Source organism: Salminus brasiliensis, chromosome 12, assembly GCF_030463535.1.
Source record: "Salminus brasiliensis chromosome 12, fSalBra1.hap2, whole genome shotgun sequence".
Classification (NCBI taxonomy): Eukaryota; Metazoa; Chordata; class Actinopteri; order Characiformes; family Bryconidae; genus Salminus; species Salminus brasiliensis.
The window spans coordinates 29,474,732-29,499,656 of NC_132889.1; the positions used below are offsets into that span (position 1 = coordinate 29,474,732).

At 40.4% G+C, this 24,925-nt stretch overlaps 1 protein-coding gene across 1 annotated transcript in view; it reads right to left on the reverse strand.

Annotated features, from left to right (window-relative positions):
* Positions 1–5,177: 5,177 nt before the first annotated feature.
* The window catches only part of ngfra (nerve growth factor receptor a (TNFR superfamily, member 16)), a 55,740-nt gene continuing 35,992 nt past the window's right edge, over positions 5,178–24,925 (reverse strand). Inside the window, exon 6 of the mRNA XM_072694109.1 lies at positions 5,178–11,587. Within this exon, the coding sequence (XP_072550210.1) occupies positions 11,535–11,587 (53 nt within the window). The 3' untranslated portion in view covers positions 5,178–11,534. The remainder of the gene's footprint in view (positions 11,588–24,925) is intronic.

A 24,925-nucleotide genomic window follows, 5' to 3' on the forward strand; every position in this document is an offset into this window, starting at 1 on the left:
CACGGTATCAGTGTTAATGGCGCAATAGTGTTGCTTACACCACAATAGAGTTACTAACACCAACACAGGTTATGCTAGTCATGCTGGTCAACCATCTTGGTCATGGTGGTCAACCAGCTGGCATGGTATCAGTGTTAATGGCGCAATAGTGATGCCAACACTACAATAGATTTGCTAACATTTGACACAGGTTATGCTGGTCAACCGTCTTGGTCATAGTGGTCAACCTGCTAGGGTTAGCTTTAAGCCTAGCACAGATGTTTCCAGCAAATTTTCCTGAGTGAAGGCTGTTAAGGAACATTTTTGGGGTGTTTTGATTTTTCCAGATTTTCTTTTAGAGGAACAGACAGCAGTGTTTGAGGATTACAGTACATCACGTACATGTACTGCAGTCTCATTATTCAACTATGCCAAGGAAAACAATTTTTTTCATTCTCAGCCCCTTTAATGAATTCATAAAAGGCAAACGCTTCTCTGTCTGGTTTCGGAAGATTGTTGAATCTGTATTTTAACTGGAGCAGAAATTAATAAGTGACACGTCCTGTCATTTCTCTCCCACACTTCACTTCACTCTTTTCTCTGCCTCTCTCTCTCTCTGTGTCTGTCTCTATATCTCTCTCTAAAGCTGGCTTGCTCCCCCTCTCTCTGTCTCCATACCTCACTCTCACAGTTTCTGGGCACCTTTTCACCGAGCTGTCATTACTGAAAATGACCGGTCCCTTCTCCTGTCTCTCTCTCCATGTCTGAGCCTGTCTGGCTCTCTCCAGCCTGTGTGTCACTTCTTTAATCCCAGCATGTGCATGACTTTGGCAATGACATCACTCAGCACCCTCCTTAGGCGGAGTTCACTTTTCCATCAGTAATGACCTTTTTCATGGCTGCTTTTTTATCTTTGCATCTTCCCCGTGCCGCTCGCCGCCCCGCCGTTTCGGCTGACTCATGGTCCTGATTAAATTGATGAGGGGTTTATTATTTGATTAGCGACTCCATTCTGCTGCAGTGCTTGGTTTGACTGGCTAATTTAATTGGAGGCGTGGGCCATGACGGCCTTATCTTTTTATTCGCTGTTCTGACGATCCACATCTGGATCTGAATTTCCAGGACGCCGCTCAGCGTAACGACGTGTGTGAGTGTGTTCATACGACCCGTTTGTTTGTGAGCTGGGTTCAATATGATCTATTAGTGCTCTGCCTTCGTTGAAAATCCAGTTCAGGTTGTTCCACACTGCTCAGGTTGGATACAAAATATGTAAAATATTCAAATTGGATCATGACAGGTTTTTTTTTTTTTTTTGAGTCTGTACATAATGTTTCTGGTTTGAAATGCTGCACTACTGGATTATGTTGGAAACTTTGCAAACTAGGCAGGATTCATTAAATGACAAGAACTGTACCTACCGTGTGCTTTTTCACACACATACAAAAATAAATATCATTGGAGATTATTAATACACTCTAATAGTTAATGTTTTGACAAAAGCACTGCTGCAGTTTCTCACACCACTATAATGAAAATTAGTAAATAATATTATATAAAAAAATGTTCTTTAATTGGTAACAAAAATTTTGTTTTTCCCAATAAAGTTCCATAAGTGGGATGATTTATTCAGAGTAGCATATTTAAATAAATGCAAATCAACAGTTAGCATTAATGTAATTTAAATTTAAGGCAAATCCACTTTTTTTAATTTTCATGTTTTTTGTTTTTCCCAACTCAATTTTGCCATTACGCTTTACTCAAAAATAAAAAACTGCTTTTTAACAAGCAAATAGTATTGTTTCATGAAAAGTAGCCATTGTTGACCTTAGTGTGTTGTTTTTGTTTGTTAAATGAAATTAATATAATGTCAGTTCAATCAAAACAATCTCAGCTTCCCTGCGGAATTTAGCGATGGGATGCTGGGACAGATGGAAGGTCCTGACACAGAACCGCAGCCGGGGACATCTGCTGTCAGACACAAAGTATTAGCATGAGAACAATTGTTTCCAATTATAATAAACATTTCATGGCTAACTTTGCCAGTTTGCAGAAGCATGCAGGTTTGCAAACATCATGTCATGCAAACATTTGCAGACATTAGATTTTGAAAATGCAAATATTCAGAGATACAGACTGTATATATATATATATATATATATATATATATATATATATATATATATATATATATATATAAATAAGAAATTGTTTTTTCCTGTTATTTCAGCAGGAATGCATTACTGACCAGAGAGCAGAGCCAAGGCCCGAGAGCCTTTAACTGCAAGGCACCTTGGGGGATCCTGAACCACAATGCCCAAGATGGCTGCATATCCACTGCACATGTGAAAATTACATTAAACATTGATACTTCCAGGCTTCCCTGAGAATTCTGGAAGCAATCTTTGTTTCTTCAAACTAGCTCACAAGACATCATCTACGTTCTTCAAAACCAGAAATTTCGAGCTTTTCTTTTTCCTGTACTTATATAATAATTATATCTTTTCTAATGTGAAATTATGATCTTACAATCAAAAAACACTCTTACTGCTGAGATAACAGTATTAGATATTTGCACAGTACTCCTTTTAAAAAGTGAGTTCAGCTACTTGCACCCATTAATGTTGCACAGACACAGCTTGTTTAATCGCCATAGAAAAGCATTGCCAATATAACAGGATGCTCTGGAGTGTCCATGCATTAGTCTACAGTCACCATGCTCACTGCCAACCCATAAATAGATATAAAGCCCAGCAGCACTGGGGCCGTGAAACTGCCATGGAACTGACTTCTCTATAACTCCAGGATACGTTTGAGTGGCGTTTTTGATTTCTAACAAATCATCCATTATCAGTATCTGACCTCACTAATGCTCTCATAATAAATGGCATCAAATCCAAAATCGAATGTAAGGTCTTTGCAGAAGACTGGAGACTGTTCCTGCAGCTAAAGGGAAACACAAACACAACCTATATATGTATAAATATGACCTTTTCATATTTGGTAGGCATAAACAAAAAAGGAATTTAAAATTTGGAAAATGTTTAATGACACATAAGATTAAATATTATTTATCATTGTGATTATGGATCAGTTTAGTCAGTGTTTTTATTGTACTGTATTTAATTTATTGTATTTTTAGTTTTGGAAAATTTACTTCAGATGTTTTCACTATGCTAGTGTTTGTCTAGCTGGGAAAGTTGTGTAAGAAACTTTCTAATAACGCTGTGATGCAAACTATTATTGCACCACACATTTTCAGAGCGTTCCTAAAACATTGTTTTTGTAACGTTACAGACAGATCTTTCTGGACACAAACAATGCTGAATATTGCTATGACGGTCTCTGCTGGCTGGGTAATAGTTTCTCAGGTTTTCTACCTGGCCTTTTTTAAATGCACGCCTACCGAAAGAGTCTTTTTCTCAGCCATCAGTGTGGCATTAAGAGCCAAGCGGGGGTAAGTGGTGTATAGATTGCAGCAGGTCATGGGCCAGCTCTAATGAAGCATATGGATGTATTTTGCTATGTGGTTTGGCAAACGCTTCAGCAAGCCATACTTTGTGGTCTTTCTCGATGTGTCTGCTCTCTGGCATTCTTGAAAGAATTGAAAACAGTTCTCACATCCCCTACAGGGAAACAGAGATGCGGCCTCAGTCAACGATTAAGGGCTATCGACAAGTCGGCCAGTCCTTTTTTTGCTGGGAATCAGAGATGAATGACACCTTCTTATAGAGCTGCTGACAGATATCTATTTTTGCTTTGCTGTGCTAATAAATGACCTCCTGATAGATCAAAGCAACGTGGCCCTTTCAATTGTGTAATAGGCTCCAGTCTTTTGTAGGCCTCCATTAAGTGTAGGCAACCATCATTTCATCATTTCAAGTCATGTAGATGGGAATAATCGTCAGTTCAAACTCAAGCAACATGTATTACAGGCAGCGGCTGTATGTAGCTGGTTCTGTTTGAACCTTTGTTCAACTCTCATGGCACTGGAGGCTGTTTCACAATGTTCCTGGAGTTTGAAGTGAGGAATTTGAAACTCAGCCAATATTGTTTTAAAAGGACTGTTTGCATTAATGCATAGGCTAGAGGCTGAGGGTTGAATGTGGAGCCTAATATTAGTGCACAGGGCTGTTCTCTCATGCGCACAGAAGTAAAAAAAATCTTGGATCTGGGAGGTTGGTGCTTGTCCAGCTACTGTTCCCACGCTTTTCACATGGCAAAGCAAAACCAACCAACAATTGAATTATAGATTTTTTTTTCCCGTCATGACGAGCCAAACCTCATTTCTATTTATTTGCAATTATAGTTGAAAGTTTCTGGTCAGTTAATATGTTTATATGAAAAGAAGAACTCCGGTTTTGTCCCTTTTTTAAAGTTAGCTAGAGGTTGTGACAGAAACAGAAACAGTGAAGTCTGCTTTTGCTATGCAGTTGTCATCAGATGAATTCAGTGAGCGGTTTATTTCCCTATTTGTTGGAGGTCATGTTGGTGCTTAATCTGATTGAATCTGATCCTTCTTAGTGGTTTATTGGTCACACAAATTAAACATTCTAACCAGGTTGTGTGGTGGCATCATCTGAAAGGTACCCCCATTTGCCGTTTCGACTGGAAACTTGTGAACTTTTTCATTTCTTTATGGAAACAAACAGAGGCTTCAGATTCCCCCGTGTTGTATGCTTTAACTGTAGGTAACCGGGGGCTAAAAAAGGTACATCGGTTGCGTCCTCTAAATTGTTTCAAACATAGGCTGCATTTCTGGGCTGTATATGAAGGGTCCTTAACTTTGGAACAGCCTTCTATGACGTAGTGGCCAAGATACGCAAAGCCTATAGGCTTTGGAATTCAGCTACATTAGGTCTTGTGCTTGTGAAGTCCCAACCCATAGAAGAACTCATTTAGCTGTATCTGTCTAGATATTGCTAAGAAAATACCCTGATTGGACAAATTGCGGTTTAGCGGTTCACATATTTTTTGCCAATCATGTAAAAATGGAATAAGACTAGTACTGAACGACTTGCTGTGTTTTTAAACAAATACAATTCTTTTAAATAAAATCTTACTAATAAAAATGTACCTGGGATTTTTTTTTTTAATTCCCCAAAACCATTAGGCCTTATCCAAAGGCCTAAAAGCCAAGGTTCCCCTGATTGAATGAATGAATGAATATGAGTTGTGAAAAAGGAAGGAGGCAGATGAGACAGGGTCAATTATATTTGGTTTTATTCTATTAGATTACTAATTTATTTCATTTGTAATTTACATAAGTGTACTGTCATACCAACTTTAGGAAATTTTGTCACATTTACACAATGCATTGTAAAGTATGGGCTAAGTACAGATAACATTCATCCCTACTGTTGGGGCAGGGAGCGAGAGGGACAGTTTGCTGTGGAAATGCTCATTTAAACATATGGCATATTAAAGGTGTCTCAGTCTCTGTGTCCGTCTGAAGCAGGGGCGTAAAAGGATCTCTTATGGCTTGCTGAACATAAAACTATACCAGATACTCACTTCTATAGGATATGTAATACCCATGGTAGAAACCTCTTTGTGTTCAATCCGTGTCGGTCGTTAAATGCATAGTATGGTATAATGTGATGGGAAAGTGACAGTAATTGACATTTGTTGCTTCAGCGTCTTATCCCCTGCCGGGTCACAGAGAGAATATATAGTTACGTGTCCATGTGAATGTTTAAACACACTTCAGTCAAACACAGAACAGTGGATGAACATTAACCTGGATGCAGATTACCTGGATAATGACATTAATGTCCTTCATCAAATCCATCAACATCTTCTCTCGACTAAATAAAATGACATACATTTTATCCACAGTAGATATCAAGCGAACGAAAAGGAAAACGAACACTAACCGAAACCAAAGGAAACGATGCAAAACTGAACTCTCTGAAAGTAGCTCAAAGACAACTGATGTAGTCCACAGGCACTTTATGGTGCTGGACACTCTTTGAGTGTACTAATTCCATCTATTTAAATGCTACAAAAGTAAACTGTCTTTAGAAAATACTGCTCTCAAAAGATAATTCTATTAAAGACACAAAGCATAGTTTCCCTATAGAAGAAGAGGAATGTGGTTAAAAGCTACAACAGAACTGAAAATGGGACAAAGTTAGAGATGGGACAAAGTTAGAGATGGGACAAAGTTAGCGCAAAACATTTTGCATATGAACACTGATAAATGGGCTTGCGTACATTCTGTTCTCTTCGTCGGACGATGCACAGATACGAAGGGTTGAAGTTGCCAGATATTGAGTGATGAGGACTGCCTGTTTGCGATGAGCAAAAGTGCTTTACAGTGCTGCTGGCACAGCTCAGAGAGGGAAATTCGTTTGCTAATTTAAGTGATTTCTGTTTTAGCTTCTTTTCACCACATTACAAAACCTATTCAAGAACATAGATCGTATCTAGGCACCCACGAAGTCTCTCTTTCTCACTCTCTCTGTTTCTGTAGGGCGAATCCAGCTTCTTGCCTGAATGTGACAGATTTTTTTAGAGCAGTGTGAACACATAAATGTGATTTTTTTTTCAGATTAGACCCACTTTGGCTTTCTCCAGGCAGCTTAAATGCAGGTGTTTTTAGGCATATCCGTTTTGAAGAGAGAAAAAAAAAAAAGCCACATGAAATCGGATGTTTTCCAATCTGGTTCAGATTCGGTTTCAAATCCGATTTAAATCACATTAAATCTGCAATGTGAATGCACAAAGGAATGTGAAGGGTATGAATGTACAAGCTAAATTCAGTGACCTCTAACTTGGAACATTTTTCAGAATCTGATTTTCCCTGCTGTGTGAACAAAACCTTTCATACAAGATCTATGTGATCTGATAAAATCTGGATTTTTTAATGGCGTTAATGAGAGGTGTGGACAATTTACAAACAAAATTTGAACCTCGCTTGTAATGTCAATGCATCCTCCTTCTCTCTCTCTCTCCCATCTCTATAACCATATGAAAATGTACCAGTATCACACAGCTAGTATATCCAACCCATACAAACATCTTCAGCATTCCCCATGACTGCGATTTCTGGCTAGCTATGGAGACCAATGATATGCTTCACAGAATGCTTTAATGGAATATTCCCGGTGTAGTGGAGGGGAGGCCTGAAGTATAATGCAGGGTAACAGGTCCCTCTGTTGCTCTGCCAAACACAGGAGGGGAAGTTAAAGCATAATATATAGACCTCAGTTTAACCAATGCCAAGCAATGGCTCATATTAGCCAACTGAAATGTTACAGCAGAACAAAGCAACATGGCTATGGACCAGATGGACCAGGATCTGTAAAAGTAATATATGACCATTGCGCGTCCTGCAACTGGTCCGGGCCCAGAGTAAGCAAAGTTTATTTATAATTGCGGTTAGCAGTCGTGTTAGCATGTTAGCATAGCCCATTTACAACTTTTCATAAGTCTAAGTAAAAATGAAATAGAAGAGAAAAAGAAATAATACTGCATTATTTTAAAGTGAAGGTTTGATCAACACTGTGGTGATTTTATTGCAGTTTGGAATCCCACTGTTCCTCACTTTGGCTATGTTCACATTACAGAACTGACACATCTGGCACAGATCAGATTCTGTCAGAGCTGTGTGAACACAAAAATTGGATGAATTTTGATGCAGATATGAACCGCATTTATATATGCTTTTAGTGGCCTACTTACAGTCCTATGCAAAAGTTTGAGCACCCTGTGTCAAACAGCATGTTTTGTTGAGAGTAAAAATGTAACATGCTAGTTCAGAAATGGACATTTTCCTATTATATTAACCAAGTAAACAAAAATATTTATATTTCAAGAAGCAAAACCATATTTAGGTTTGCTTCGTGTAGGGGATATGTTTAGTTACGTAGTCAGAAAATCAACAACATATTTTTAATGCTAATGTAACCAGAGTGCAAACATTTGCAAAAGACCTAATATGTGACCACGCAGTTGAGTACAATCAAATCTGATTTTTTGTGTGTGTGTGTGTGTTTTTTTTTTTTACATAAAAGTAACTAAGCATGCACGTATTACCATCACCCAGTGTGGGTGGTCTGTTAGCAGTAGCTAGAAATAGCGGCTAATGATAAAATGTGTGCGGAGGGCAGAGGTGCATTCACACTAGATCAGATCTGATCTGATCAAAAAATCGAAAACCAAAATAGAGCAGTAAGGCTTGTAATGTGAACTTAGTTTTGTCCCCTGTGACCTGAGAGCGGTGAGCTAGACTATTAGCTCCTGAGATTATGGAGCGAAATATGGCCTAATGCTGCTCATTTTCACTATGAAGCCATGCAGCAGACACATTAAAAACTGATACTGAGTGTGTGTGTGTGTGTGTGTGTGTGTGTGCATGTGTGTGTATGGTTTGCTGAATGACTCTCTACACAGGCCCATAATTCTGCTCATTAGCTTAATTAAGTATGGACGCAATCCAAGGAAAACAGCAGGTGAAATGAGCTGATTTGGGTTCTTCCGTTGTGGTGCGTGTACTGAATGTGTGTGCTGGTCTGCACGCATACTAAACTGGACTGTTCAAGCTCAGGCATTAATCTCTGATGCGGTTGTCAACTTTCTTAGCTATCCTTTTCTGATGACATCATTTCCAGTATAGTGACATGGCACTTTCTCTTCCTTATGAAGAACATGACCAGTGCTAGCACACTGATGCTGAGCTGGCCATGGAAGCCGACCGCATTAGAGCTTCTAATGGACCACAGTCTACCACATGTGGCCCATTCAGCAGCCATGGCATGAATCATTTACCCAATGGCCTGGATTTAGTTTGCTTTGAGGAGAAATGGTGAGAGAGGAGAAGAGGCACATATGGCGGGAGGAATATGAGCCAGACGTGGTGAGATAGAGTAGATAGAAGTGTGAGGATGAATCACAGGATATCAGGCTGGGAATTGCCGTGGAGATGAGCCTCTAAGTGTGTATAAGAGTGTAACAATACATTGTGGCATATTGTTTTGTCCGAGGCATGGCTCTTGAGTTAAAATGCTTGTGGCATCAAACAATTTGCTCGACAGACTGGAGAAATAAAGGGGAAAATGCTCTTGCTCTAGACCTCAGAATTCAATTCCAGGGGGGAAATGTAATCTCTCAAGCAAGCTGTTAGACGAGTGGCTAGGGGTTTTTGCTCATGGATAGGACCTTATAACAAGGGTTCTTCAAGGGTTCATTAGTAAAGATAACCCAGTCCACTCTCTGCCATCCAATCAACTTGCGAATCACTCACCACTTTGCTTTTCGGGTTAAACTGTTCTTTTCCTACATGCTTCTCTATAGGGGAAAACATATATAATATGTTTTTTTGAAGAACCTTTAAAATGGTTCAAAGTTGCAGCAAAATCTACTGCTGTTACTATTATTAGACATAGAAACCCTTTTCAACATTATAAAGAACCACTTTTGATTAGAGTGTAACGTATTAGCTCATGCACAATTACCAGCAAGTTCTCTAGTGCTCAAGAACTCAAATGTTTCTAAGTACTCTTACAGGTGCCTGTATGGTCCCTCGGTATAAAATCTGGTTCTTTAGGATCTTTAGGCTACTTTATTTGTGAAAAAGGTGAAGTTAAAAGGACAGGATCCTTGGAGGTTCTTCAATGTCAAACTGTGGAGAAACCTCTTAGGTGCTTTAAGAAACCTTCAGGAAAAGGTTCAAGAAGTTCCTCAGTACTTGGATTTTGAAATATAGCAGTCTAAAGGAACCTCAATTCAAATTCAAGATTTTAATATTTCATACTAAGGAATCCCAAACTTCATCTTGCTAAAATAAACTTTAGTTCTTTGTCTTTCGTCCTTAAGAGAGGGATCTTCTAAGAACCTTTTCTTGAAGGTCCCTTAAAGCACCTTAAGAGGCTCCTCCACAGTTTCAAATTGAAGAACCTCCAAAAGTTGCTGAGAGGGCAGGAGATCCATTGATATTGAGGGTGGATCTACTCTTTAAGAACATCTCTGGCTCAGAAGCCAATCTGATTGGATCAGTGATTCAATAATCTTTACTGTGCCATGAGCACTTTACTGTACTTTTATAACAATGAATGTTCTAATAATTTTTTGCTGTATTAAAAAAAATTAAACCAAAATCGCAAATTAAACCAAGTTGTGAATTCTGTGAATCATCACACCCCTCTGTGTGTGTGTGTGTGTGTGTGTGTGTGTGTGTTTGTGCGTGATACAGAAGAAGGAGAGTGACTATATGAAGGTCGAGTGGTCTCCTGTGTCCGACAGGCTTAAGACTTGGCCAGTTCGCACTGCTGCGGAGCACTGCACCGCGCCGCTGCTAAGCTATAACAGCTTCATTGCTTAGACCTGAGAGGCGAGCATCTGTGAGCAATGATCATGCACCGAAACATAAACCTGGATGAGGTGAGGAAGAAGAACAGGAAACATGATGCATTGCGTGCGCGAGTGTGTGTATGTGTGTGTCTCTCTATATATAAGCATGTGTTGGGAAACGGACACTGTATGTGGGTTTATCAGGAAAAGGTATCTGCAGAGAGAGAGGGAGTGAGAGAGAGAGAGAGTGCTAAGTATAGATCTGAGTCATTACAAAAGTAAAGGTCGGCAAATGTCACCTTTCGAGATGTCGCATACACTTGCTGTTCCTGGATCAGCTTTTCTGCGAACAAAACCACCATTAGGCCTAAAAAACAGCACTGCTCACAAGTTCTCGTCCTAAAGGGCAGCTCCTGCAACCTTTCCACACTCCATGAAGCACCCTGAATGGAAGAATCTGACCGTGTCTTTTCTTCTTTTTTTGTGGGCATGTCAGGAACAAAGACTAGAAACCAAAATGAGGAAGGATAGCGTGGTTGTTCATTTGAGGCATTCTAACAACAGGTCCACATCAGGCCAGCTTTTGTCTCCAGAGACAGGTCCAGGAGTTCATCAGAGAGTTCAACAGGATCCTAAAGGGCTAGTAGCTACAGTCAGTACAGAGTTTCACCTTCAACACTTCAGTCTTTCTTGGAGCTGAGACTGGCTTTAGAACTCGCGGTGCTGCTTCGTGTTAGTGCTATAAGTGTCCATGAGGATTACCTGGTGGATTACCTTGTTATTGGAAAACATGAACACGTGGTTTTACATACATGTATGGCAGACTATACATCTTCAAAGCTTTTTAATAGACATTAAGGAATGCTATAAGGCCATTTGGATTTGGTTGGTGGTGTGGAATAAACTATACCTTTAGATGCCTGTATCTCGTCATCTCAAACATCAAAGGAGCTCAGGTGTTGTGAAAAGTGTCTGAAGCCTAAGTTCAGATCAAATGGTCACTTCTGATGTTGGCTACGGGTGTGATCTGAGCTGGGATTCAGCCTTGCAAGGCAATGACCTTCAAGTTTGTGGCTAACATGGTGGTAATTATGCAGAAGTGGTTTGGAGCCGTTCTCTAAGCCCAGATGATCCAGAGCATCTGTGTGATGTCCATACTGGGTGTCGCTGGAGCTTAAGTCTGGTCTCATGGCCACAAGTCTGGTCTCTTCTTGCTCCTTCCTCGCCTCCCTTCTACCTCCTCCACTTGATGACGTTCTTGCCCTTCAGGCCTGTGGTGGAGAAGGGTCAGGCTGAGGACCCCCATCCACCCTTACCACTAGAGAGAAAGACAGAAAGAGAGAAGACGGGAAGGAAGGAAGAGTTAGCACTTCGCATGTCTGACATCATGAAAGATTTAGCGATCTTGCCCTATTTTGTCTGTCTCATACACATTTCATCCTTCTACCAGTAGCGAAAGGTCTGTATACACTCAGCAGGACATATGTTGTATAGATTATGATGTTTAAAACCTGAACCTCTATAGCTCCCTCATCATACCTAGAAATAGTACTAGTTTTTTTTTTTTTTATTTTATATTAGCCTTGATATTGAACCATTAAACCACAGATCATCTGTACAGATCATGTGTATATCTATCCATCCATCTATTCATCCTTCCATCCTCTCACCCCAGTGCTAGATGTCCCCAAACCTGGTCCTCAACATCTACCACCCTGGAGAAATGTATCTCCAACCCTAATCTAACAAATTTGATCCATGTAATAAAGTTCTTCATCTGAATGATAGATCCAGGTTAGTTATATCTAAACTCTCCAGGGTTGTAGACTAGGCAAGGCAATGTGGATGATGTTCCTGCACAATATGGACAAAAGTATTGGGACACCCGATCATTTCTTTCAAAATCAAAGGAATATAAATTCCTGCTTTTGTTGGAGCAACTGTCTCTACTGTCCAGGGAAGGCTTTCAACTAGAACTTGAAACAGTGCTGTGAGGATCACCACCCAACCTCATCCCCAACTCCCCAACTGGAGCACCATCATTCCAGAGAACACAGTTTCACTGCTCAATGGCAGTGGTTCCAAACTTTCATGTTTATCTCATCCAGAGAGTCCTATTCTATTGGCAATACTTCTCTATAGGGACGAGACAAGCTGTGTGTGAGCATTTGCACATCTGTGTGAGCGAGTAAAAATTTTGCCTAGGCCCACTGGGCCCAATCATAAGGCCTCTAATGTTCATCTCTCATAACACTTGGTGTTGAAATGAGTATCATATTGTACACTAGTTGGCACTTCCCAGCCCTTATACCATTACTCTTTACCATTCTCTATCATTTGAGAATGGCTTCATCCTTGCACACTCGGCACTTTCTCATGGTTCTTTAAAAGCATTTGAGCTCATGATTCTATTCTGTTTTCACCTAACAACGATTCTCTCAAGCTAGACTCGCCCCCGCGCCCACCCTACCCCCTCCTCTCCCAGCAGTTTAACTGCAATCATTACTACATTCAGCGTGCCACACAAACGCCCCATTTTCCCACTAACCCCTCAATCTGTTGTCAATTGTGGGGAGCCATGGAAACGGTTCCGGAATGCAGAGAGGGCCCTTTGAGTTGCGTGGTTCCGTTTTGTGTCTGGATCACTGCAGCACTGTGCCAATGCAGCGCCACAACAGTGCTCTGCTGCACCCCATACAATGCCTGTCTATTTATTTAATTATTTATTCAATTATTTGTTCTTGTCTGCCACTCTGTGACATCATATCGCTGCACAGCCTCCCTCTCCCAACGTAATAAACAGGCCTTAATACTGTTACATAGGCCCTATGTAGAAACACTGTCCACCAACATGCCCTATGTAGAAACTCTGTCCACCAACAGGCCCTATATAGAAACACTGTCCACCACAAAGTGTCTACCAATAAGAATTCCTTTGAGTTGCTGTTCAGTCTAGACCTATGAGCCAAAACATCAGGACCATTCAAGATAAAGGTGCACGTATTTGTCACTGTACAGTGTACAGCGAAATGTGTCCTCCGCATTTAACCCATCTGTGGTAGTGAACACATACACACACACACTAGTGAACTAGTGAACGCCCGGGGAGCAGAGAGGGTAAAGGGTCTTGCTCAAAGGCCCAACAGTGGCAGCTTGCCAAGCCCGGGAATCAAACCCACAACCCTGTTATGAATACTTGCCCAGATGAAGTGAATACTGCTGTCTGGTAAATATGGTCTGGAATGTATTAGACAGCAAGTCTACAGTTGGTTTCAATAGTTGATGTGTCGGACATGGGAGAAATTGCCAAAAAGTGTAAAGACCTGACCTATGTCCATACGACCGGGTTGGTCCATCTCTGAAATGGAAAAGCTTATGGGGTTTCCAGTGAGTAGTGGTGAGTATCTACTGACAGTTGTCCAAGGAAGGATAAATCATGAACTGGCGCCAGGAACCCAAGGCTCACTGATGAATGATGACAACAAAGGCTAGCCAGTCCGGGTCAAACCAATAGTAAAGCTACTCTGGTATAAGAATCAGTGATGGTTATAGGAGGAATGTGTCACAACATTTAACACATGAGCATTGGGGCAGGACCTTGAAGCAAAGGAAGGTCACCTGGTTCACAGAGTCTCATTTTTCTTTTACATCACATGTAAGTATGTGGACGGCCAGGTGTGTAGACAGTGTTTATCTAGGGTAGTGATGGCACAAGGATGCACTGTGAGATGAAGACAAGCATGTGGAGGCAGTGTGATGTTCTGGCAAATGTTCTGCTGGACAACCTAGGATCTCTGCATTCATGTAGCCATCAATTTGACACGTTTTCTACCTAAACATCACTGTGGATATACGTACACCTGTTGGCAATTCCCTCATTCAGAAGGATAATGCGCCCTGCCACACTGAACATACTGTTCAGGAATGCTTTGAGGATCATGATGAAGGGTTCAGGGTGTTGACCTGGCCCTCCCAATCTCATCAACACCTGTAGCATCTACTGATACAACAAATCTGTTGTGAGGACTGCTCTGAATTTCTCAGCTTGTCCAGAAAAGCATGTAAGCGTTTAGCATGTAAGTTCCACTTCCCAATTGTAGGCGGAGGCCTAAGTGGGGGTCTAACTTTTTTTAATACCCCCAAAAAGAATGCAGCAGCTCACACACTAAATTCTATCACAACTAAGGGAGTAGGGTTCTGAATGTGAATGTATTAAGCTGTGTTTTTTTTTCTATACATTCTTTATCACCCTAAGGCTGTCTTCCCCTGATTACAGACATATGCCCGTCTACTGGTTGTAGACTGAAGCAGAGCTGAATTAGTCAGCAATGTAAAGAGAAGAGAGAAAGAATGGCACAGAGAGGTGGATGTCAGAACGATATTAAAAACAATGAAAAGTGGCAGAAAAGTACACAAACAGCAGAAAAGGAATACAAAGAGAGTGCAGGAGCATGCCGAACAGAGCGAGAGAGGGAAAGACTGACGGCTATCGTGAGTGCTCTTCATGTAGAACGGTGGTTGAGCCTCAGGTCATGCTTAGAGAAGCAGCGAAGCAGATGGAACGCTTTTAAAAATTAAACACCCTTTCACCCCCTTCCCCTTCCTCTGACATCCCTTCATCCATCCTTCCATTCCCCTGCGGGTCCCAAAGAGCAGCGGAGGATGGAAAGGACGGGCAAGAAGAGGGAAGAAAAATTGCTATTGCAGTTGATCCTGTTGACTGAGGCTCAGCATGTACAGTGCAGTTTACCTGAGGGAAATCTTCTCCATAGCCTTGGGCTACAAGCCTTACTTCACACAGCCTCAAATTGTGCTACGCTTTTGATACCGACACTGTAGCCATTCGAAGTGTCTGTGCTTGTGCTTGTACCCGTATTGCCAAAGGGTCTTCAGCACGATCGTTTCAAAACGTTTACAGCAGCCATGGCTTTGCACTGAAGTGGCTAGTGTGGCCATTAATCACTGTTGCCACTATCCGACCTGCCTCATGGTTCACTAATAGAAGCCTACAGGCCCATGCAAATAGGAATGGAACGCAAACAGGGACTGTGAGGTGTCAGGATGGGCCAAAGAAGCTAGCAGACAGCTCAATACAAAGCAAGCTATCTACTTTAAATAGGTACAGGCGCTCCATTTGAAAATGAAATGTGCTGTTATGTGAAATCAGTATACACCGATCAGCCTAATTTGAGTAGGCCCCTTGTGCCGCCAAACTGATCTGACAATAAGAAACATGCACTCCACGTGACCTCTGAAGGCATCCTGTCAGACTGGAAGTGTTATTCCCTACTGTACTCTCTATATTTCATTGAATAACCTTTTTAAATGTGACCTAAGTAGTACATCCTCCATAGTACCAAGGATACATACACACTCATAAAAAACTAAAAAAAACTAAGGGTTTTTTGAGTGATGCCATAGAATAGCCAATTTTTATGAAAATGGTTCTATATGGAACCAAAAATGGTTATATACACACATTATACCATCCTGATGGTCCAAATTATGCTCAACCTGTGCCTGGTAAGGGGGGGTCTGGCTTTGGTTCCCATCAGCTCGAAGCGGCCCAGGACTCCAGCCCGAATTTTCCCCCTTTCTTGCCTCAGAAAAGTGAGCATGGTCCGCACTTCGTAAAGTAATGTTACAACATCCACGATCTTCCTAAATTGACCTTTTCATGCTCCACCCACAAATGTGTCTTTTTTGTAGTAACTGCTTTACAAGTGTTGGCCAAAATCCTAATAAGATTCAAGCTAATGAGAACTGGCACAGAGCCCTTTTAGGCTGTTTACATCTTGCATCAACATGTTGTTGGCAATCCCATCACATTCGGATTTCACTTGACCGCATGAAAAACCAGGTGTGACCACTATGATTGGAGTGCAATCAGATCACTCAAATCAGAGCTGGAGGTGGTCAGAGATGGATCTTTCAGTTAGTTCCCAGAAGTGAGAGCTAAAGTCTCAGGATCAGAGTCCTTTGACAAGACTACTAACATTCTGTATCATGAGGTGCTACAGGCTGAATGACCCTGATGCTTCCTTATTCTGAAGAAGAGCCGTGTGAACTCTAACAATTCATGGTCAAAAACATTGTCACAGGAAACAAAGGGTATATAGGGAAATATTGTGCATTACATAGAAAGAATGATGATGTTGTCTTCCTCCCCAGCTAGTTATTTCAACTCTATTTAACACAGGATTATTTGTGGAATTATAATATTCTTCTACTTAAATAATTATATGTGAAAGACATCACTGTCAATGTAAATACCTAGCTGTGTTTGGAGTGTAACGGTATGTGTATTTGTACCTAAACGCCGGGGGGTCGTACAGAGATATACAGTATGTGCTTTTGGGTTAAATACGGTAATTTCACATGTGCACGTGCCACCCTGAAACCTTAAGTTGTAAGCCATCAGATTTGCATGGTATTGTGGTAACTGTAGTGGTTTACTGCTTAATTAACACTCTACAGGCTGTATTCACTACCTCAGAGGGACTATACAGCACTAGATGGAGGAAACTGTGATTTGTACAATTTTCTCTATGAATAAAATGAATAAGTGCCATACTCATACCGAACCTTGAGGTCTAAACTGCGGTAAAAACCAAGCCATTATGGTTACACCCCTAAGCTGTACTGTCTGATACATCTTATATTTCCAGGTCTTTGGTGTAGGTTTGTTTAGGCTTTGTGAAGCACAAAGATTAAGTTCACAAATTGTTAATTAGCACAGAAGCTAATAGATATTAATAAGGCTTAGCTTAAATAATGCATTTGACAGATATACAGTATACAGCAGTGTTGAACCATTAGACTATTACACCTAGGCCTTCAGTTGGGGTCAAAACTATTAACCCCCCCTGTGGGATTCTAGGAGTATGTTAGCGCTCAGCTCACCGCAGTGCAATGGAATTTCTGTTTTTGGTCGTTCTAGATTGAACACAGGAATGTTCAGCTTGTAAAATATTCATTACGCCTTATTTGAAGCTTGTAACAGACATTAACGTTGACATAGCAATAGTTACAGTGATTCTTTCAGAGCACAGAGCTGCTACTCCTGTTTTTCATTTCTAAAAACTGTCTGGAACTTGGTTAAGCTACAGACAGCTTGCATTCACAGTCAGTGATGTATCTAGAAGCTCCAGAAGGCCTTGGGTGACTTGTTTACTCATGAAACTGTAAGCGAGAGTGTGATTGATTGGTTAATTCTTCTCTTAATGTCTCATTATGTTGCATTTAGGTCTTCAGTTCTGCTTGTGCAAGCTTAACCAATTAAAAAGCTCGCTGCATCTGCCTTAACACCACTGGAACAGAACAGTGCTGATTGGACAATTTGCTGTCTGGCCGTTTAAAAATATAAGACTTTTGTTATCAATCAAATTGTAATAAGCAAATACACTATATAGACACTATAAGTATTGGGACATCTGCTCATTCATCGTTTCTTCCGAAATCAAGGATATTAAAAAAGAGTTTATTCTCTTTTGTTGGAGTAGCTGTTTCTACTGTCCAGGAAAGAAGGCTAGATTTTGGAGCACTGCTGTCAGGATTTGATTGCATTAAGTGACAAGAGCATTAATGAGGTCAGAATGATGGATGATCACCACCCCACCTCATCCTCAACTCATCCCAAAAGTATTGGATGGAGCACCATCATTCCAGAGAACACAGTTAGGCAAAGAATAGGCTCAATAGTTTTCTACAGGGACTAGACAAGATGTGTGTGTCCATTAAAATATCTGTACTGAAATAGCTGAATGCATTAATTAGAAGGGGTGTCCACAAACATTAATTCCCAGGAAGCACTAGTTGCCTGCTTGCTGTTCTGCTGCATGAAAAAAAGCCAGTATGCCTGTGTGCATCGTGGCTGGAGAATTTGGAAATCGAGTCACCTTGCCTTACACATCAGATGAATGAATCAGAAAAGAAGGAGAAATTATGAAAAATCAAGTCTCCAATCCAGTAGCACTAACGGATGTGCTAATTTTACAGATGTATTGAACATATTCACAGCTCCCTAGAGTGCCTTAATGAGTTGACTGTAGTAGCTGCACAGCTAACTGCCACCCACCACATACACATGCGAGCGCTTGCACACACACACACACACATACATAACATGTGGCGAGACTGTGAGTTTTAATGGCTTCTGTTATAGCAGCGACAGACGTTTTTTGGCTAATGCTAATTAGCAGCCATTAAACACTGGTGTTGCATCAAATTTTAAGAAGCCCAGGGGACAGCAGCCGTCTGTACTGAGCTCTGCTGTTCGTCACAAACACCTGCTAATGAGCCGATCAGGAAAACACACACCACTGGGTAAAAATATAGGTTGAGGAAGCCAAGGAAGTGTCACACAGCTTCGGATTATTTACAGCAGGATGATTTAGCATATGAATTTAGCTGAGTTGCAGTTTAGGTCAGAAATGTCCTTCAGCTACACTCTGAACTCTGATAACCCCCTCCCTGTAATCCACTGTGCCGTCTAGTCTTTATCCTGCGCTTAAACATTTAAAGCTCAAATGATCAAATACATATATTCATATAAATTCATAAATAACTGCCAGAAAATTCAAAATCTTAAAAATGTGACTTAAAGCACTTAAATAGCACATATGTATATTTTATTTTGAATTATATTTGATATGTCTGGAAATTATTGAGTCGACCTTTAACAATGTAAGTCATTAATTTACCTTAGAAATCTGTATGTGCATGCAGTGCATGGCTAATCCTCCAGGAAGCAGAAAACGTCAGATTTTTTTGTTGATGCAAGATAAATTGTATTTAATGGTGTTGTGTGGGTCTCAAATATGATACACTTAGCTTTTGCTGGTTAATTGCATAGTCTATTGTTTTGTGTTTTGCATGGTCTATTCTAGTCCATCACAGGGACAGACACCCCAGTCCTGGAGAGACAGATTTTTGGGCCTTTTTTTCCCCTTGCTCAGTCAATGCCTGATTAACACCTGTTAATGTCCATATTTAGTAAGTGTTTAACTCCTGGCTCCGTTCACCAGCCCTATTTTATTGTGAAGTGTTTTGTTGAATCTGTTGCCTGTATCTGTTGTATTTAATGTCTGTATCATGTTAAACGTTACACCATGTCCTGGAGGAATTACATTTTGTTCTTGCCTCAAAATGTCTGTGATGAGAAGGAATGACAACAAGGTTGAAATGGAAAATGTAAATGTTGGAAAAGTATATCGCTGCTGTCCGATGAAAAAACATGAATCCCCAATTTTGACATATCTTAGTTTTCTCCATGGTTTGAATTCTGTAGCTGCTCTGTACACCGTGTAACAAAATTGAATAAATGGACCAATAGAAATGCTCTAAAATATGTGGAATAAAATTATTTAACATTGACTTCCATTCAGAGTTAAGCACATTTTTGCATTCTCCTGTAAAGTCACCATCTTTTTTCATTAACAAAAATAATGACATTCTTTATTATTGGTTCTGGGTTTGTGATGAATGTAAGCAATTTCAGGATCAATGGGTCTTATTCGTCAATCATTCTTAAGAAAACAATTCTTTTTTAAACTCACTTGCTTACAGTTTTCATCAGGATTCTGACATTTACCAATTTTTTTCTTATTTGGGATTTGTTTTATTTATAAGGACGGAGCTTAGAATTATGGTGTGGTTTAAAAAAACATCATAAATCTAACAGAGTTTTGTTAGGACTTTTCTCAAAAAGAAGTTTAAGAAAAATGTTAGAAAGACATTGGTGAATGAGGCTAAAACTCTTAAAGGCACAGTAAAAACAAACAGCCTGTTTGATTGTAATGGATAACAGAGATAGGAAATGGTATGTAAACATGAATTATGCCTGTGTTTTGGTGCAAGAAAACAAAATTTTGAAAAAAAACCAACAACATAAATTACATCTCTTGGCCAAAACGTAATGTAATTTTTACCAGCTTGTCCATCCTCATTTGTGGGCGTGTTACAGCAACTTCAAACCGAGCCACTACTATGAAATTCAATATGATGCTGTTGTGGGGGGCTTGGTCATGTCATGTAGACTGCTGTTGGATGCTACTTTCATGTGGCTGTGTCCTCTAGGCCTTCCCAAGCTCCTCTGAGAACCCAAACAATAGCAGCTGATTAATGATTAGCATGCGTTTGGAGCCCACAGCCCATGAGAACTGAGTGACTCAGAACAAAAGTGCTGATCTAGAACAAGCCATCCCTCTTCATCTGCTGTGCGTTCCTAAGATCTGAAAAGTGCAAAAAACTGAACCTAATTTAGCAGTGCTCTTCTGAACAGAGCCACACCGCCCTCTCATAGGATTACCATACAAATCTGCTGGGATCCCAACAGGGAACTGCCTTTTCCATTTAACTGGGAAGACCTCAGAAAGCATTCTGCACCTGTTAAGGCGCCTGTCTGTGTGTGTGTGTATATATATATGTATGTGTGTGTGTGTGTGTGTGTGTGTGCATGTGTGTTTGTGAGTAGAGAGAGAAAAAAGAGAGAGGGCATCTGCTGGAGACATCCTGTAACATGCACAGTAACAAAGTAAAAAGCCCTGGGGCTTCTTTTTTGTGTGAGAGAGAGAAATAAAGAGGGAGAGAGAGAGAGAGACAGAGTGGGGGTTGAAGAACAGAACACTGGACACAGAACACACGCAGGACAGAAACAGGATGAACGGACAGATGGACAGTAGCACGACAGCTGAAGAGAAGAGTCTGTATGTGTGTGTGTGTGTGTGTGTGTCAGTATCGTTGTCCAGACAGGGTCTAGTTCACATTCTTGGGCCTCTTCTCGCTCTCTCCCTTATTCTTTCTTCCTCTCTCTCTCTCTCTCTCTCTCTGTTATGTATAAAAGTTCATTCTTCTGTACGTTCACCTCCTTCTCCTTGTGGACAATATGGCAAAAGCACAAGAATATATCACAATATTTAAAGCTGTTTACGAGGCATGCAGGAGTGTATTGATTCCTTAGTAGGTGTAATAGGATTCAGTGGTGCTTGATTCTCAATATTTTTGATACAGCAAAAATAAGAAGTGACTAAAAACACACCTGATATTAAGAAACGGATGTTTGCTGTATCCTCCTAAATACCAAGTTGTATAATTTATAACAATAATAGGGCTATCACAGGAAAATACAGCAATTTTGTGCTTTTTAAAATAACTTGTTCATATAATTTTTCCCCTCTTTTCCCAATTTGGCCCAGCAATCATACATTGCTGTGCCCACTTGGAAGTCTAGGACTGGAGCTCTGTCTCTTCATTCCCCTCCGTGCTTATGATGATAAAGTCAGGTTCTGTCCACTGCTGTAAATATTGTAGTGCAGAAAAGTTTGAACATGATATACAATCGCTCCCTTCGCTGCTCATCTGTCTTCTAAACACCGCTCCGTCTGCACTGTTGATGTCTTTCACAGCACAGACAACGCTAGATGAAGTGCTCTGTTATTCAGATAAGGATAAAGAGTGAGGCTAAAAGAAGAAAAGTCTGCCAAACAGTCCTCATGCACTGTCTGTATTGTGTATGTCTGTGTGTGTGTGTGTGTTTGTGTGTGTGTGTGTGTGTGCTGACGCTCTGGAGGCTTTAATGAGTTTCTGTCTATCCAGCCCCTGTGGGTCTGTGCAAGCGTTTACATTAAGTAAATGTGTATTGGCTGTCTTTTATTTATTCATTAATCAGGTGCTTTTATCCAGAGTGCTTCACATAGGCAAGCACTTCACACACACACACACACACACACACACACACACACACACACACACACACACACACACAATTTAATGAGACTCAAAAAGCAGGAAGGAAAAAGTGTGTGAAAGCTGGAAGGTTGCCTTATTAAAGCATGTAGTGCATTACTTCATGACTAGAGTTAAGGGAAGGGTAGTATTGATATGATTATGATATTGTTAATACAAATCACTACCATGCACATCATTTTGTTTCATTTTTTTTGTTGTTTTAACACGACACATGCTCTTCACATTGTGTGTTCACATGGACCAATAAAAAAATCCTAATTAATTATATCCTGTTGTTTCATGTGAGCGGACAGTTATCAAAGCATTTCACTGCTAGTTGTACTGTAAAGGTAAAGGTGCACGTATTTGTCACTGTACAGTGTACACTGTACAGCAAAATGTGTCCTCCGCATTTAACCCATCTGTGGTAGTGAACACACACACACACACACACACACGTGAACTGGGGGCAGTGAGTACACACACACCCAGAGCAGTGGGCAGCAAACTCCAGCACCCGGGGAGCAGAGAGGGTAAAGGGCCTTGCTCAAGGACAGTGGCAGCTTGCTGAGCCCGGGAATTGAACCCACAACCCTGTTATCGATAGCCTGGCGCGCTAAACGCTGAGCCACCACCGCTACTGTGTATAACTATGTATATGACAAAGGAAATTTGTTGAACTTGAACTTTGAACTTACTGCTAATACATTACGGAACAGCCTAATTACACTTCTCAAAATTCAACATTTGAACATTTTCTAAAGAACAGACCAATAGGAATGACTCACAATTTGGTGAAAAAAATATTTTACATTGACTTCCATTGAAAGTTAAGAAGGCTTGGAGGGATGTAACTAGTTACATTTGCTCAGTTACAGGTTAAAATGTGATTGTAATTGTGCTTTTCTGAATATTTTTTCAATTATATTTTTTACTTATATTGACCTAGTCTAGTCAATAACATTTAGGTCTTCTTGTGTCATCTCTCACACGTAAGTCACTGTAGGCCACTCCAGGCCAATGTTAATTCCCTAAAAAAAAAGAAAACTGCTGTTTTTTTCTGTATTTAACTGACATTTACTGAGAGGCATGATTTTAGACGGCTTTGCGTCCCATGAGAATGAATTTCACTGTATTTTCCACTGCAATTTATCATTACAGACAGGAACCATCCCATCTGCACTGGAGTTCAAATCCATTTGATGCGCTAGCTGCTGTAGAAACGGTTTACACAGACCCACAAAGTGATGCTTGAAATGTACCTTTCTGTTCTGATAGGTGCTGTCAACAAACTCACACTGTTTCTACATTTGTGTCTCTTTTCTTTGTGTGTGTGTGTGTGTGTGTGTCTACTGTGTGGGTGAGCAGCAAGGCCACGTCACATCACTGTTGCATTTACTCTTTAAATATTATCATCCAGTTCTGAGTCAGCTAAGTACTCTTCTATTTCTGTGGAACATATGAGCACTCACATGGCTCGCACCTACATGTGTGTGTGTGTGTGTGTGTGTGTGTGTGTGTGTGTGTGTGTCTGTGTGCATATGTGTGTCTAAAAGAGATCGAGAGAGATAGAGAGCGTTTCTGACATTTGTGGGTAGGTGAATGCCCGAGACAGCTATGTACACATGTAGCCTCTCATGGTAATGTCAGAAGAAAGAGAGAGCAGGGCACACAGATGGCTTCAATGAAGATTCCAATGGATAAGAAGAGATGAACTGTGAAGGAGCTGAAGGATGAAGAGGAGAGTGATAAAATGCAGGCGAAGAGAGGAGGAATGACAGGACATTGCTGTTTGAGCAGTGTGTTGCTCTTGAACTTAAAACGGTCAGCTGATGATTCCTTACTGTCATTCAGCATTCCATTGCTGTTAGACAAAAACCTCATACCTCCAAAACAACAATTTTACAAGAGAAGGAAGAAACCTTCTTCGTTTTCAATGGAAGTGAATGTAAAAAGTTTTAATTCCAAACCATTTTGGAGCATTTCTATTGGTTCCCACCAACCATATTTATATATACAGGTATTTAAAAGAACAGAAGATCCAACCTGCAAACATACTGTTACCATACTGTTGCTGCTGGACAAAAACCTTGTACATCCGTTTTTCACTTCATCCCATAATGTGAATCTGACAGTTCTTCTTTACATTGTATCAGAATTTCATGATTTACAGACCAATTAAAAGCTTAACATTGACGTCCTTTGAGATGTGATTTTTGATATTTCTTGATATTTTTTATTTATTTATTTGTTTAATTTTTATCCAAATTTTCTCTCCAAATCCCTTCTCCAATTATCCAAGCTGTCATCAGGAACAGTGTGAAGAGCTGCCACCGGACAACCAACATGCTAGGAGGAAAGCACTGGGTACCCAGTTCCCATGCATCGACTAGCAGACGCCTGTACCGAGCATGATCACACTGAGGTAATTTGGGAAGAGAGAGAACATGGACCACATGGACCACTTGGAGCCATCCAATATTTAAAACTTTCTATCCTGTCTTTTTACCTTGATGTGACCGGACATTACAGGTTGTTCATATAACAAATAATCCCTGATATTATTTCACTGATTTGATTTTAAATCATCACACACTCTTTCACACAGTGTTTTAGGTTTGTGGTTCTCTATAAAAATGACAAACGTATGTAGCCTAGCTAGAAATAACTGTACAGTGTCAGAAACAATACATACAAGACTAAAATTCTACAAATGAATGTGTTTTTTGGGAGATAAGCTGATTAGCATAATGCTAATATTAGCATATATTATAGCTCCAGTGTAAAAAAAAAAGAAGTATATCTTGGCTCATTAGCTACATTAAATCAGCTACTGTAAATTGGATTTTTAGTCTAATGTATTCTTTTAAAAAGTGACACTGGTATCCCACCCTCATCTGGTCCCCCACGTTTGGGTCCATCAGCATTT